This window comes from Crocuta crocuta, unplaced genomic scaffold (assembly GCF_008692635.1).
Source record: "Crocuta crocuta isolate KB4526 unplaced genomic scaffold, BGI_CrCroc_1.0 scaffold757, whole genome shotgun sequence".
Taxonomy (NCBI): Eukaryota; Metazoa; Chordata; class Mammalia; order Carnivora; family Hyaenidae; genus Crocuta; species Crocuta crocuta.
The window spans coordinates 562,782-578,528 of record NW_027532830.1 but is presented as its reverse complement, the minus strand read 5'-3'; the positions used below and the strand labels follow the sequence as shown (position 1 = coordinate 578,528).

Sequence of the window (15,747 nt, the reverse complement as noted above, 5' to 3'; positions counted from 1 at the left end):
TTTGGCCACAAAGAACTGACACGCTAACAGGGAGAGACAGAAATGAAGTAAAAAGTACATTATCTAACGGGAAAGAAGGTTAACACGTTAGTGGGTGAAAGGGACAGGGTAAGGAGGAGGGAGTGGTTTCGAAGAGAGGGTCGGGAAGGGTTTTGTCGAGTAAGTGAACAGTGAGCAGACCCTCGAGGGAGGTAAGGGAGCGAGGCCGGCAGCGCTCTGGGCCAAATGACCTCGTTCTCTCCTTCACGCAGGAACGGGTCATGCTGTGACCATAACTTCATTCCTTCCAAAGTTCACGAAGCAAAAAAGAATGGGGTACAGTTTCACGATCACAATCATTAAAAAAAGATCAGGGACAGAATTTTATTTATTCACTCTACCTCTGAAGTCTAGAGGTAGGTGAGTACTCAATAAACACTGTGAAATCAATTAATTCACCCATAATCAATAGCTTAATTTATGATCAGCCAAGACCCACACCCCCATTTCCCTTTAAGTACTAAACTTGATACAATTTGTCATATAAACAATAGACTGGAGACTTTTTTTTCACATGTAAAAGAACCACTCATCATACGATCAGAACATGATTTCATTTTTGCATTTTCCCTTCCAGTCCTTGTCTGTATACTTCACTTCCGGAGGTATGATTTAGTGTTTCGTAGTCATAAGCATAGGACTTTGAGATTTTTTTTTTTTAATGCTTGTCATACCGTAGGCATTTTTCTCTAGCAATTTATAGTCTTTATGGTTATCGCTGATAATAGATGCATGAGGTCAGCTGTTTTCAGATCGCCAGCGAGAGCAATTTTACTTCCAATGTCCCTGGATTAAAGCAGGGAAAGCAGCGAGGAGGCTCCATAGCTCAGTGGTTAGAGCACTGGTCTTGTAAACCAGGGGTCGCGAGTTCGATCCTCGCTGGGGCCTCTTGTCGATTTCTGCCTCCTTTTTATTTAAATCCTTCCCATCACGGACTAGAAACTCCAAAATGAAAGAGCGATTTCTGAAAACGTTACTTCTGGAGGATTAAAAATTACTCTTCCCGAAATGCAAATGATGGGCATCCTGAAGGTGCTGAGAAGTGACCCGGAAGAGAAAATCCCGGCCCGACACGGAGAGCAAGAAAAAGAAAAACGAGGAAAACAGNGCGCTGCGGACCCCGCGTGACCGCAGCCGCGGGAGCCTGTTCCGAGGACGCGGACCTTCCCCGCCCCGCCTTTCTTCTCCCGGGTTTCCGGGCCGGGGCTGATACCGGACTAGCCGCGAGGTAGCCGCTGGCCCCCGCGGACACCGAGGGTCCGAAACGTGTCCAGCGTCCGGTATCCGACGTCGGATGTAGACATTGTAGTACCGAAAAGAGAACGTAAACTCGCCCATTAGTAATTTTTAACTGCTCGCGTGTTGAAATAATACCGTAGATATATTGGATGAAATAAAATATCTAATTATATTAACTTTACCTATTTTTTTTTAAATGTAGCTACTAGAAAATTTGTAATTCCACCCATTTGCAGCTCTCGTATATTTCTTTAGGTGGTGCAGGTTTAGATAGCCAGAGGCCGGTGTTCAAGTTAATTCTTAACCTGTGCTCACACCGGCTAACCTGGTGGGCAGGGTCTCTTTCATCTGTGGGTGTCCCCGAGCCAGTACTGTGTTCGGCAAAAAGTGAGTATGGGGCATTGGTTGAGGTGGAATTAAGTATCTCCCCGACATAATGTTAAACTCCACAAGAGCAAGGGAATTTTTTTTTTTTTTAACTTGTTTGAGTATCGTTGACACATGATGTTACATTCAGGTGTACAAGTGATTCACCTTCTGTATGCTTTTGCTCTGCTCAAGTGCAACTATGGTCTGTCACCATACATAGAACACGATTACAATATCATTGACTGTTTCCCTATGCTGTGCCGTTTATTCCCGTGATTTATTCATTCTGTAACTGAAAACCTATACCTCCCGCCCTCCTTCACCCATTTTGCCCCATGCACCCTCCTCCCCTCCCCTCTGGCAACCCTCACTTTGTTCTCTGTATTTACAGATGTGATTCTGCTTTTTGTTTGTTTTTTAGATTCCACATACGAATGAAATCATACGGAATTTGTCCTAACAAAATGTATTTCTTCAGTTGAGTTAGCTTTGAAAATAACACAACTGTTAGACTTTCCATCTTGGCTTGCAGGATTTTAGGAAAAACACACTCATGCTTTTGTTGGTTATCAGCCCTTCCATGGTGGTCAAGGTAGCTGCTGCTAGGGATGCTGCAGAGGTGAGATGCTCAGAGCACCCTGAGGAAGGGGGGCCCCACTGGTGCAAAAAAAAAAAAAATCCATAATGATCACTTCTAGAATGGTCAGCTCTTCGATGACACTGTATGCCTTTCTGCAAAGGCATTTCAGATCCTCAAATACCGTAATTCTGAGACTGCTCACTTCAAGTTACTTGGTCATCAAGTAACAGAGTTAGTACGGAGAAAGATGCCTTTGAAGCATTCTAGTCCCTTCTCCCACCAGCATGGCCGGCCCTCATGCTTCCTTCCCCTTACCCCTCCCCCTCCTCCAGCCGGTCTCTGGAAAGAGCAAGCACGGGCATGTGTGCCTTTTTCTGAACTTTCCAACACCTTGGCCTCCAAGGAAGCCCCAAAACACTGAGGCTATGACCTAGTGTCTGTTCTCTCACAGTGCCTCTTCGTGACATCTCCCAGGCATTGCCATCTTCTAGAAGATAAAGCCACTTTGCCAGAGAGGAATACGCGGCCTCTCCCCCAGCGTCCTGGCATTTCAGGGATACCTGTTCAGTTCCCTTCTCTAGACTCACCACCCTCCTGTTCAAAACCCATGTTCAGAAGGCCTAGACCCTGAAGGACACAGTCCTTTACTTTGACACCTTTTCCCCAGGGCTCAAAACACCTCGAGGGCGGACCCTATTTTCCCACGTGTCTTTGAAGAAAGATTGTACAGGGGCAAAAAACGAGGCAAGCGAACTCAAATATTTGTTCCAGAAGCAGGTCCAATCTCCCGGAACTAACAGGCTGTTGAGCCACCTTTCAACAGAACGACCCGGGGTTGAAATCCTCCCGCCTTTATGTTGGTATCTTCATCCGAGAAGATGCAAAAAGTGTAAACTACCAGAGCTGGTGAGATCCTGAGTTTCGTGTCCATCCTAGAGTGTGGTCACAATCATTACAAAGCGAGACAGAAGTCAACAAAAACAAAAGCCATGATACAGGGCAAAGGTAGTGGCTAAAAAAAAATGATCTAAAAATGATCTTCAGGAAATGATGATCAGTGCTTTGCATCTCTCGTGAAGGCAGAACAAGAGAAAAGGAATCCGAAAGACCCCTGATGTGTTTAGATCTGGTTAGGTTAGGTTAGCCTACAAATAAAGATGGCTAAAGGAGAAAAACGGAATCTGCTTCTTTGGAGGTCAAAAACAAATCTGTGCAGGTTATGAAAAGCAATATCGAACACAGTGGTTACGTGGCCTCTGAACGTCCTTCATAACCCCGGCAATTTTGTTTTCCGTAAACCTAATTGCCTGCACCGTTCTGGATGATTTGCAGGACTTGGAGAACTTCTCAAAGATAGGAATCATTTCCTCCCTTCCCAGGTAAAAGCCGCCAGCCCTCACCGAGTGCCCTGCAGGGTAGCAGGTGCACGGGGTATTGACAGGGACGTTGGCTCTGTCCAGCTGAACAATTCCCTGTCCCCTCCCTGCTGTGGTCTAGGGCAAGTAGCTTAACCTCACGAAGAGTCACTTTCCTTCTCTGCAACAGAACATTACGTGGCAACGCATAAAAAGAAAGGTTTTGAGGTTTTGGATAATGTATGTAATCTTGGCACATTAAAAGTACTCAAAATGCAGTCACACTCGTTCTGCTGTTTGCCGGGACAAATTAGTAGGCCCTGGAGTTCTGGAACAGAGCCTGCCCTTATTCGGTCTGTGAGCTGCAGCCTGGGGCCAAGGACAAGATCGTGCTGGAGGGTCTTTCCTTAGAAATGGGTCTTTTCAAGGGCACCTGGGTGTCTCAGTAGGTTAAGCGTCAACTGCAGCTCAGGTCGTGATCTCATGGTTTGTGAGTTCGCGCCCTGCACTGGGCTCTGTGCTGACAGCTCAGAGCCTGAAGCCTGCTTTGGATTCTGTGTCTCCCTCTCTCTCTGCCCCTCCCCCACTCACACGCGGTTTCTATCTCCCAAAACTAAAATAAACATTAAAAAAAAAGTCTCTCCAGGCCTCCTCTTGGACCTGGGATGAGGTCACGCTGATGGAGCACTAAGTCTGTCTTAATGCCAGACAAACACCCAAAAGATCAAAGGATACATGTTCGTCCGAGCAAGTATTGATTTATTACTTTGGGTTGTAGGCATTTATAAAACAGAAGACATGCAGGGGGGGGTTTCAAAGAGGCTCACAGACCAGTGCACACAGTTAGCCAGGTGCACTGGCTATGTGGGACCTGGCCCGTTCAGATAGCTAGACTCCCGTGGGGAGGATCACCGCCCCGGCCCCAAAGCGGGTCCCCTCTGTGTCCCCCTCGCCTCCGGCTCCAGTCCATCTAAAGCCCACGATTAGCAGCGACAGCTTCCACAGGGCGAGGCGGGTCTCCCCTGGCATGTCCCCCCACCAGCCACCCTGACAGAAAAGGCCCAGGGAGACCTCGGCCAGCTCGGCCCCGCTGGGCTGACCGCCTGACCCCGCGACCCTGGGTTTTCCGCCTCATCTTCCTCTTGCCCTGGGGGCCTGGGGACCACACTCTGGCTCTCTTCTTTGTCCCAGGCCCTCGAAGTGTCTTCCTGCTGCCTGCTGCGGGTGAAGCTGGCTTCTTAGAGGGGCCTTTCTGAGATGAGTTCCGGTCTGGCCTGGAGGCTGAAGTTGCACTGGAGAATTTTCTAGCAGCTTTCTCCGACTGCTCCTTGAGCAAGTCCAAGACTGTCTCTGGGAAACGAACATTTATTTAGTGAGAGACAGAAGTCCTGGAAGGTAGCTGTAGGGGAAACACCACCCAGGAAACCTAGGACTGTGTGGGGTTCTTCAATATAAAGTCTTTAGAGGGGTGCCTGCTGGCTCAGTGGTAGAGCATGTGACGCTTGATCCTGGGGCTGTAAGTTCGAGCCCCACGTTGGGTATAGAGATTATTTAAAAATAAAATCTTTAATATATATAAATTATTGTGAAATTAATATTTTTAAAGTTCCCTTAACTGGCTTTGATATAAATATATTACTTTTTTTTAATGTTTTTATTTCTAGGAGAGAGAGAGAGACAGCGTGAGCAGGGGAGGGTCAGAGAGAGAGGGAGTCACAGACTGAAACAGGCTCCAGGCTCTGAGCTGGCAGTCAGCACAGAGCCCGAGGCGGGGCCCGAACCCACGAACCGCGAGATCATGACCTAAGCGAAAGTCGGACGCTTAACCGACTAAGCCACCCAGGCGCCCCAATATATTACTTTTTTAATAGGGTCACTCCACTGGTCCACGGCTCTGGAATAGAATCCCTCCTGGGGCGCCTGGGGGGCTCCGTTGGTTAACCGTATGACTCCTGCTCAGGTCATGATCTCGTGGTTCGTGAGTTCAAGCTCTGAATCAGGCTCTATGCTGACCACTCAGAGCCTGGAGCCTGCTTCAGATTCTGTGTCTCCGTCTCTCTCTGCCCCTCCCCTGTTCACACTCTGTCTCTCTCTCTCTCTCTCTCATGCACACACACACAAAAATAAATAAGAACATTAAAAAAAATTTTTTTAAAGATAGAACCCCTCCTCTATAAGTCTTTCCTGAGTCCCCACCCTACTTGCTCTCGGTGTCCCCTCAGTCTCCTGGCCATTATACCAAAACCTCAACACTATATTTATTTCTTCATCTGTCTGCCCTACATTTGCCTGAGTGCCTACAGGTCCAAGTTCACTGCTGTAGCCCCAGGGATCAGCACCATGACTGTCGCAAAGTCAACGCTAAGTGAACAATGCCGAGTGAATGACAACTGGATAGAGGACAACAGATGTCCGCAGAAGCAGGTGCCGCCCGGTATGCACATCCAGTATACACAGATGTATAGACTGGGCCACGAGCTACACTCCTCAGAGCAGCAGCCCTCAGTGGGGAATAGACTGGGAGAACTGGAGTGTGTTTGCAGAGGGCACTGTGCCTCAGTCTCAATGCCAAGGCCTGAGCCTGAGACCAAGACGGACTCACTGGCGAGGGGCCTGAACTGGACCCGCTTACTCCTGGTTTTCACCGGCATTGCTTTGTTCTCGCACTTGCCTGGCGGTGCTCGCCTAAAAACAGATAGAAAAAGTGAGGACAGGAGGTTCTGAAGATGGGACCAGGAAGTCAAGGTCACCAGAAGGCATACATTTGCAAGAATTGGATGCAGCTCTCCTTTATCCGTGACGGGGCAGATGTAGCAGGAAATGCATGATGCACTCAGATTAGAAAATGAACAAGGACACAGGAACGCCGCAGGCTCTTGAGACAAAGGGCAGTGAGGGGGTCTGGGGCCCGGGCATGGTGACAGATAGAACTGAATTCAAATCCTGGGAGCCACAGGCAAGTAAACCTCGCTAAGTATCAATTTCCATATCTATAAAATAGAAAAAGTAATAGTATCTATCCTCGTTGGGAGGTGGGGGGGGATCAAATAAGAGCTGTGTACTTGGCACGCCATAAGTGATTGATAAGTCACCTTTTAAATTATTTTTTTTTATGTATTTTGAGAGAGACAAAGGGAGCAAGTGGGGGGAGGGGCAGAGAGAGAGGGAGAGAGAGAATCCCAGGCAAGCTCCACATTGTCAGTGCAGAGCCTGATGCAGGGATCAAACTCACAGACTTCGAGATCATGGCCTGAGCCAAAATCAGGAGTTGGATATTGGATGCTTAACCGACTGGGCCACTCAGGAGCCCTAAAATTATTTCTTAAACAGATTTTTTAAGAAAAAGGACACTTGGAACAGTGCCCAGCACATAACAAGTGCCCCATGATGATGATGATGATGATGGTGGTGGTGGTGGTGGTTGAGGTGGTGATGGTGGTGGTTCCCTTTGAAGAGAATCCTGTCGAGACCCCAAGGCACAGCCCCTTAAGTGTTGCCAGCCTCTCTGCCTATGAGAAACAAATTCCGAAACTGCTGTCCCCTGAGTGCATCTTCTGGAATAAAATGGACCTGGAGGCTAGGAGCACTCTGCTATTCAGAGCGGAGGTGGACCTTTCCAGCCAGTCCTCACCACCTCCACCTAGGACTCCCTTGCTATCACCCCCACCCCAGGTGGAAAAAAAAATAATTGTATTTATTTAGCAGACACCTACCTAGTGCGTGGGCACTGCACTCATGCTTCATAAACATAACTCACTGAAACTTCGTAACAACCCTAGGAGGTAGGTGCCATTATTAGTCCCATTTTACATAGGGGAAACTGAGGCACACGAAGATTAAGAAACAGATGCAAGGTTGTACACCTGGTCGGTAGCAAAGTCAAGTTTCACAACCAGGCGCCAGGTCTGTAACTCTGAAAGAAGGGGCAGGAGGAAAAGACGGAAGGAAGGAAAAACAAGAAGCCCCATGGAAGTAAGTCAGTGGCCCCTCAGGAAGGCTGTCAGGGGACAGACTGGTACCAGGACAGGCTACAGACGTAAGCAGGGTGGGATCTGGATCCGCTGCTGGAGGAGCTGGGAGTCTGTACAACTCAACATAATAACTGAAGTGACTGGGAAATGCAGAAATGACTGAGCCACGAAGACAACTATCCGGGGCCCCCTCTGGCTGGCTGTGCCTTGGGTGCCGTAACTTAGCCCAGCTCGGGTGCCTTCCCTGCAGAGTGAGGCTCTTAGCCTGTCTCGTTGGGATCCTGTCGGCTTTACCTGAGCGCCTCGCTGCCAGGAGCGCAGTGACAACAGTCAGCGTCAAAGCTGAGAGAGAGCTGAGGGAGTCAGGATGCCTTCCATGTGGAACAGGCTTGACACCTGGTCTGTGATGACCTCTGATGGGCGCTCCCGGGAGAGAGGGGACCTAGACTGTCCCCTAGCCAAACCGGGAAACTGTCAAGGGAACGACAAAGCAATTCACACAGGAAACCTAGGAACGGAAAGAGCAGCACTCCTAATGGCCATGCCCTGCCACCTGAGGCCCCTGAAAGATGCTGGGTTTGGCCCCGCTCGCCCCGGGGGTGTGCCTGTGGCACACCCAGGAGTGAAGCTCTCCCAGTGCCTGATGCGCCCCTGATGCGTGTGCCATTGGGAGAGCGCCCAGGCCCAGCCTTGGGACTGGGCTTCTCCTGGGAACTCCAGGGAGCACTGAGCGCCAAGCACCCGAGCACCGAACCAGCCGAGAGCCCGCTCCCAGATGGAGCTGCGCTGGGCCTCGCTCCTGAGCCCGAATCCGCAGCCGGGTGCCTGGGCCCCGTGTCCTCTGAACACCACCCGACACAAGAGTAATGTGGCCTCACAGGGACGTTTCCCTCTGTGGGTCTGTCTTCAAGGTGACTCTTGTGGAGCCTTTCTTGCCTTGGGGTGGAATCTGGAGATAAATCTGTGTCCTGCCCCAGGTGCGCAGGGTAGATCCGCTGCTCCCAAGAGCATAGGACCACACTCAACACCCTCACAGATGGGAAGCTGTGTGGTGGCTTTTCCCTGATTGGTTGCATAGTCTCTGAGCCAGGTCGGCAAAAGAGCAGAAGTAAACAGTATGGAATCCACCAAGTGAATGACTGCTGCAGAAAGGGTCAGGTAGACACGAAAGACACTAAACAACCAGTTTAAGATATCTGCCGAGGACCTTGAGCCCTCCACCAAACCCAGGGGACGAGGCAACAGTACTTACTCAAGTGGTCAGAAGCACACACCCACTGTCAGATGATCCAGACAGAAGGTTCCAGAAGCATATTAAAAAACAAACAAAACAGGAGCCACAGGTCTAGACCAGTCATCCCTTCTAGAAAGGCTTGAGATCCTCATTTCTTTCCAGAGACCATTTCTCAAATATTTCATAGTTCCTACAGACACGTTGCCCTACACATCCGTTTGCCCGATCTGCCTTTTATCTAAAGCACAGATTTCTTCATTGATCATCTCTGGTAATTCTTGGGGAGTCAGGATATTTTTAGGATCTGCCATGAAGATAAGGGCTGATAAAAATGCATCAAAGAGGGGAGCCTGGGCGGCTCAGTCGGTTGAGCATTTGACCCTTGATTTTGGCACAGGTCACGATCTCACAGTTTGTGGGTTCGAGCCCCACGTCGGGCTCTGCTGGTGGAGCAGAGTCTGTTTGGGATTCTCTCTCTTTGCCCACCCTCCCCCTCAAAATAAATAAAAATAAATAAAACTTTTTAAAAATGCACCTCAGAAGGAAATGAGACCAAATCTCACCTTGATGGGTCAACAAACTTGTAAATAGATCCATGTGGTACGTAGGCACTCGGGTAAGAGGTGGCCAGGAAATAGAGCTCCCCTGAGGACACAGGAACAGACAATCAATAAAAGGATGAAAGTCAGGGCCGAGACACAGAGCTGGGTGCACAGGAAACCATCTGCTTGGGGTCGAAGCCCTGAAATGCAGTGAGCCCCAGGAAGGGAACCCCAGAATCCTGTCACTGGGTCATCACTGGATTGTGAGCTCCAGAAGGAGAAAGTCCTTCTCTGAGCTCCCAAACTCCGGCTGAGAGTGCACCCCAACAGAGGTACATTGCTGTTTACGTTCACTGAACCAAAGGTTTCCCCTTTGTTCATCTCTTTGCTGTCAGAAACTTTGCCCTCACCAGTCTCCATTTCCTTCCCCATGTCTTTGCTACTGATAAGCATTCTCTGTGAAACTCTGAAATAGCAATCTCCAGGGTAAGGACCACTTATTAGTCACCTCACGTCGCCCCTTCTTGAGTCCACAGGCGCCTCTCCCCATCGCCCCCTCCCCAGTCTTGCTTTTCCATTTCCACCTTCCTATTTGGTCTTTGGGTCCCTATTTCCCTGGACCCTCCCACTCTTCAGTCTGTCCTCCTGGCCTTCTCCACACCCCCGAGAAGTCACCTCTACCCACGGTCTCCCTCAACTCTTTGAGGAGGAGCCCCTGTCCCTCCCATTTCCTCCCGTTTGAACACTCTCTGCTCACAGTAACTACCTCACCCCGCCTCTTCTCACGCTTGTCTGTGAGGGAGAGGATAGGATAGGGTTGACGAGAACAATGTCGGAGTTGGAGCCTCCTGGCTGATTTCACTAGACGTTGTCTTGGGAAATCTCTCAACCTGTGTGACCCTCGTGTGATCTATTCATTTGTAAAATGAGGCCAGTGATACCTCACTTGACTATTAGGTATTAAATTAGAAAGTGATGATCAGCCATTACTCTTACCTTCTTACCTCTTTACAGTGTAACCTCTGTACCACTGCCCTGAGCTGAACTCACTTGCTGTGTGTAATGCTCTCTCTCAACTTCCTAGAAGTAAATGTCTACTAAACTGCGAACTAGAAAAGCCTAGAACAGCTCTGAGTTATTTCAGCAACCTTCTTCCTTGAATGCGTGGAGGACAGTGGCCAATGCCTTGTGCCGGATGTGAGGCTTACAGTCTTCACAGAGCACCCCCTCCCTGCCTAGTAGACTTTGGATTTTGTGTACCCATCAACTGTTTGATCATCTTGCCCTAGAGCCAGGCTGCCTCCTCTGATCAGACACCCCGGGCACTGTCCATCAGATAAAGGAGGTGTCTATCAAGTGTCTTCATGTCCACAGAGTGCCCTCAGGAGCCCCGCAAAACCACACAAAGAATTCCTGCTCTGATTGAAACACCCCACACTGCACCATATTCTCTACACAACACCCGTTTGTGTAAATTTTATGTCCTAACCATGCCATTGACTCCCCACTGTATTTTTAGGGGAAAACAGTGCTAGAAGCAAATTTCTGTAATTTTTTTTTAAAGTTTATTTATTTTCAGAGACAAAGAGAGAGAGCACATGTGAGCAGGGTAGGGGGCAGAAAGAGAGAATCCCAAGCAGGCTCCATGCTGTGAGCACAGAACCCGACTCCGGGCTCGATCCCGGGAACCATGAGATCATGACCTGAGCTGGAATCACGAGTCAGGCACTGAACCAACTGATCTACCCAGGTGCCCTCCAACTGACATTTTAAAAATAGATTTTAGGACAAAATAGAACTACACACACAAAAAATGATAATATGCCATGTAAAACAAAATTCATGCGATGTAAATTTACTGCAAGCATGAGTTCTTCGACCAGCCCTCTTGACCATGCACTTCGGTGATGGACATTCAGAGACCCCGCCCATCGGGACCCGGCAATGAGCAGCCCCGTGCCCACCCCGCCCTCCGCGGATGCCAGCTGTCAGCTAGAACAGCTGGGAAATACCACAATAGGGAAGGCAGAGCTCCGGTTCAACCAACAATGACGTGTCTACAGATGGTGACTGATCATAAAATCATGAAACACTCCGATCTAAAAACACGTCTCTAAGTGGGGAAGGCTATGACATGAGCAGAAAATCTGAATCACTCCGCGCAAAAACACAAGCGCAAACAACCCTGGAAGAAAATGACTTGGCCTTGAAAACAGCCTTCCTGGCTTCAGGGCCCTCTTGGGCAAAGTCTGGCTCGGGAACACCCTGGCAAGTCCACCCGATAAAATTCAGCCAAGGACACTTCGTCTTGTTTGCCAGATGTGCTGACTAGTATTCAAAACCGGCCTGTTTTCTCCTGCGAGAAGCTTAGGGGCACAGCAAGCCAAACCACCAAAGCCAACCGCGGAAGACAGCAGCCCAGGATCCCAGGGCAGAGACGCCCTGGGGCTTTAACCTTTGGGGAGCGAGAGCTCTGGCCTCTGGCTGGAGGGGACTCCAGCCTCCCTGGGGCATCAGCCTCCAGGACTCCCCCTCTCCCCCAGGCCTCTGGCTTTCCCATCCCCCACTTTCCACCATCTCCCTGTCTGTCTGTGGTTTCTCTCCTTTTTTATATGTTTGGACTTCCAATTTGGAACTCACTTAGACTTTGCTCTATTAGGAATGCTTGAATCCTCTAAAATGTCCTCTGCTCCTCTAAAATATTCATCTCAAACTAGTTCTCATAAGCTCGGAAAAGGTCCAGGAGCTGATTAGGTTTCTTTGTGTCTTGCTCAAGCCAAGGTCTTGCACAGGCACGGTAGGGCTCAGCGCGGAAAGAAACCCAATATTTAGGAAACCCTCAAGGCTCTGGTTTACACTCACAGAGAATCCCAGGTCTGGAAGGGGCCTTGAGAGACCATTTTATTCTCTTCTCTGACTCGGAGCATGGCTAGACGCCCTGCCCAATACCGAAAAGATCACAGGCCCTGTTCCCCTCACAAAATAAAATTAAAAGGTAACATAACATAGGTAAAGATGAAACTCAAAATCCATTTTCTGATTACAAAATTTGGGGAAGTTGGGGCGCCTGGGTGGCTCAGTCGGTTGGGCATCCGACTTCAGCTCAGGTCATGATCTCATGGTTCATGGGTTAGAACCCCACGTCTGGCTCTGTGCTGGCAGCTCAGAGGCTGGAGTCTGCTTCAGATTCTGTGTCTCCCTCTCTCTTTCTCTCTCCCCACCCCCCCCACTCACACTCTGTCTCCCAAAAATGCATAAATGTTAACAAAAAATTTCTTTTTCAATGGAAAAACAAAGCTTGGGGAACTTTAGTAGAGCCGAGTCCCTCTCGGTCTTTGTCTCTCATATGTGCCTACATGCCTTGCTTTGCTGACGTCCTTAACAAAGACCTTGTCTGTCTAGCGAATAGCCTCCCACCTAGCTGTTTACCCTTCCCCGGATCTCTCAAGAAAGAAATTCTCCCTTGTTCACTCACAGCAGTTACCCCACAGACTCCTGGCAGGGTCAGCAAAGAGCACAGCCCGCCGGGCCGATCACCACCGCCACCCCCGCCCAGGCAGCAACAGCAAGACAAATACCAGGGCCCACGTGGTCTGCCCCACGGCTGGCAGTTTCTGTGGCTGCAGATGAGAATGAAACCAGGGAGGAGGAAGGGGATCTCCTTCACGGTCAAAGGACCCAAAGACCAGAGTGTAAACCTTGATTTGGTCCCCTTTAGTCAGTGTGGGCCCCAATCCAGAAGGGGTAGGTTGGCCATATTCAGTCTGTCGCCTCATTGGACAAATAGGCTTAATAATTACATCATGGCGGAAATGACTAAGTAACATAAAAAATGTAAGGTGCTTAGGATGGTATCCAGTACATTATAAAAGTTGATTAAATGGTAATGAAAATAGGGGCGCCTGGGTGGCTCCGTCGGTGAAGCATCCGACTTCAGCTCAGGTCATGATCCCACGGTTCCTGTGGGAGTTTCACATCAGGTTCTGTGCTGTCAGCACGGAGCCCACTTCATATCCTCAGTCCCCAACTCTCTCTGCCCTTCCCCCGCTCACATGTGTGCACATCCTCTCTCTCTCTTAAAAATAAACACTTAAAATGAAATGAAATAAATGAAATGAAATGAAATAAATGAAATAAAATAAAATAAAATAAAATAAAAAATAAAATAAAATAAAATAATAATCCAGTCCTGATGAAATGTGTGCTTTGGACTACCAGGCAAAAACACGAAGGAGAAACAGGCAATTATAGGTTTCTGTTGCAAACCACAAGGCCATTCTCGACCCTGACCTTCCTGAAGGCCAGGCAGAAAATTACCACCAGCTCCCAAACAAAAGTCTGTATAGGGTAAAAATAACTAACCCTTACCAAGTGTGTCCACTGTTCAGGGCACTGTTCTAACTGCCTTCCATGTAGTAATTCATTTAATTCTGAAAACAATCCTAGAAACTAGTACTATTATCCTTTCTGTTGTATGGCTGAGACACAGAGAGATAAAGTAACTTGCTCAAGGTCACACAGCTTTGGCAGTTCAGACGTCAGGCAGTCTTGGATCAAATCATTGTAAATTAAAAATGCATAATGGTTATAAAAATAAAATAAAATAATTTTTAAAAATAAATGGTAGTGAAAATAGAAGTGGTAGTTGTTACCTAAATGAAAATAACAATAATAGTAATAATAATTATTTTTTTAAAAATATTTTTATTTATTTCTAGGAGAGAAAGAGAGACAGCATGAGCAGGGGAGGGTCAGAGAGAGAGGCAGACACAGACTCTGAAATAGGCTCCAGGCTCTGAGCTGGCAGTCAGCACAGAGCCCGACGTGGGGCTCGAACCCACCAACCACGAGATCATGACCTTAGCGAAAGTTGGACGCTTAACCGACTAAGCCACCCAGGCGCCCCAATAGTAATAATAATTATTATACTAAATATTTAACTCACAATGCCTGTGATGATTTAAGTTCTGGTAAGCAGAAACAGAATAATCCTGTATATTTGTTACCTGCTTCATCTTCAGCAAAAGAGATGATAAATTTGCTATAGGTGTTGATCAGCCCTGGGAAGGCACAGGATTCAGTGCTGCCCAAGCAAACGTCCCGTTTCTTCCATTTCTTGGTTTTCCTATCTTCCTGCAAAGCCATAAGTCGACTAGATGAAAAATAAAACCTTTATTATAGGAATCCATATTTCCACCCTGCAGATATTTTTCATCCTGGAAGCAAAGAATCTCTGAGTACTAGAACTGAGTTCCCCATACGAGATCAACACCTAGCCTCTCCCAAGAATCAAAAAGCTATTTTGAGATACCTTGGTCACCTGCTTACATGAGATGGGGAAACTCATCTTCTATTATAGGAGGAGTCTGGTGCCGGGTGAAAGCTGCATCACTACAAAAAACTAATCTAATTTCTATTAGTTTGTGACCTTTGACTAGTCGCTCAACTGGCTAAGCCTCAGTTCCCTCATCTGTAAAATGGGGAATGGTAATAGAATTTACCATGGAAAAAAGTTGCAACGGTTAAGTAAGATAATATACATGAATGTCTTCCCAGTGAGCCGGGCATATAGTAAGGGCTCAAAAACTAGTAGCTATTTTTGTTGTTATCATGTCTATATAGTAGCAGGTATAGATGCTTTAATATCCCTCTATCATCTAATGGAGCTAATAGCAGGTTTTTAGAATAAAAGGAAAAGGAAGATGGCTATACTAGGGTCTCACATGAAACATTTTATGGAAACAAGAGATGTTCAACCCAGGTGATTCTGGTGCATCTGCTTTGACTAAGAATCACTGAATATCAACCAAGTGATATGTAAGTGGATGGAGTTGTGGGGAAAACATAAGGAAAAATTAAATCCTAGAGATCTAACAAGTGATGATAAAAGAACTAACTGATAATTCTAACTAAGAATTACTAACTCTACCCCACCTCTGGAACCAAGATCTGCAGGATGACAATATTACCATCCTTTCTAATCAGGGTGGGTTAATGGGCCAGATTTACCTTCCCATCTTAAACAAAAACCTAGACCTAACAGAATGACAATAATTTTAAGTTTATTTGTTTGTTTTGAGAGAGAGAGAGAGAGCAGAGGAGGGGCAGTCAAGTAGGCTCCACACTGTCAGCACAGAGCCCAACACAGGGCTCAAACCCATAAACTGTGAGACCATGACCTGAGCCGAAATCAAGAATCGGATGCCTAGCCAACTGAGCCACCAAGGTGTCCCCTAGAATGATGGCTTTTGAAAGACACCGGAGGGGCACCTAACTGGCTCATTCAGTGGAGCATGTGTCTCTTGATCTCAGGGTCATGAGTTCAAGCTCCACATTGGGCATGGAGCTTACTATAAATAAATAAATAAATAAATAAATAAATAAATAAATAAATAAATTTAAAAGACATTGGCGATCA

The 15,747-nt window shown here is 47.6% G+C and overlaps 1 protein-coding gene and 1 non-coding gene across 3 annotated transcripts in view; one reads left to right on the top strand and one right to left on the bottom strand.

Annotated features, from left to right (window-relative positions):
• Positions 1 to 854: 854 nt before the first annotated feature.
• Positions 855 to 927, top strand: TRNAT-UGU (transfer RNA threonine (anticodon UGU)). Its single transcript has one exon. It is a non-coding gene; the product is annotated as a tRNA-Thr (tRNA).
• A 3,403-nt stretch (positions 928 to 4,330) lies between these two features.
• The window catches only part of HHIPL2 (HHIP like 2), a 25,500-nt gene continuing 14,083 nt past the window's right edge, over positions 4,331 to 15,747 (bottom strand). The window contains exons 6-9 of one of the 2 annotated variants that reach the window (XM_077745310.1): positions 14,336 to 14,481; positions 9,351 to 9,432; positions 6,185 to 6,267; positions 4,331 to 4,932 (exon numbers count right to left, since the gene is read on the bottom strand). In XM_077745310.1, the coding sequence (XP_077601436.1) occupies positions 4,553 to 4,932; positions 6,185 to 6,267; positions 9,351 to 9,432; positions 14,336 to 14,481 (691 nt within the window). In that variant the 3' untranslated portion in view covers positions 4,331 to 4,552. The remainder of the gene's footprint in view (positions 4,933 to 6,184; positions 6,268 to 9,350; positions 9,433 to 14,335; positions 14,482 to 15,747) is intronic. The other variant, XM_077745311.1, reaches the window with a different exon arrangement.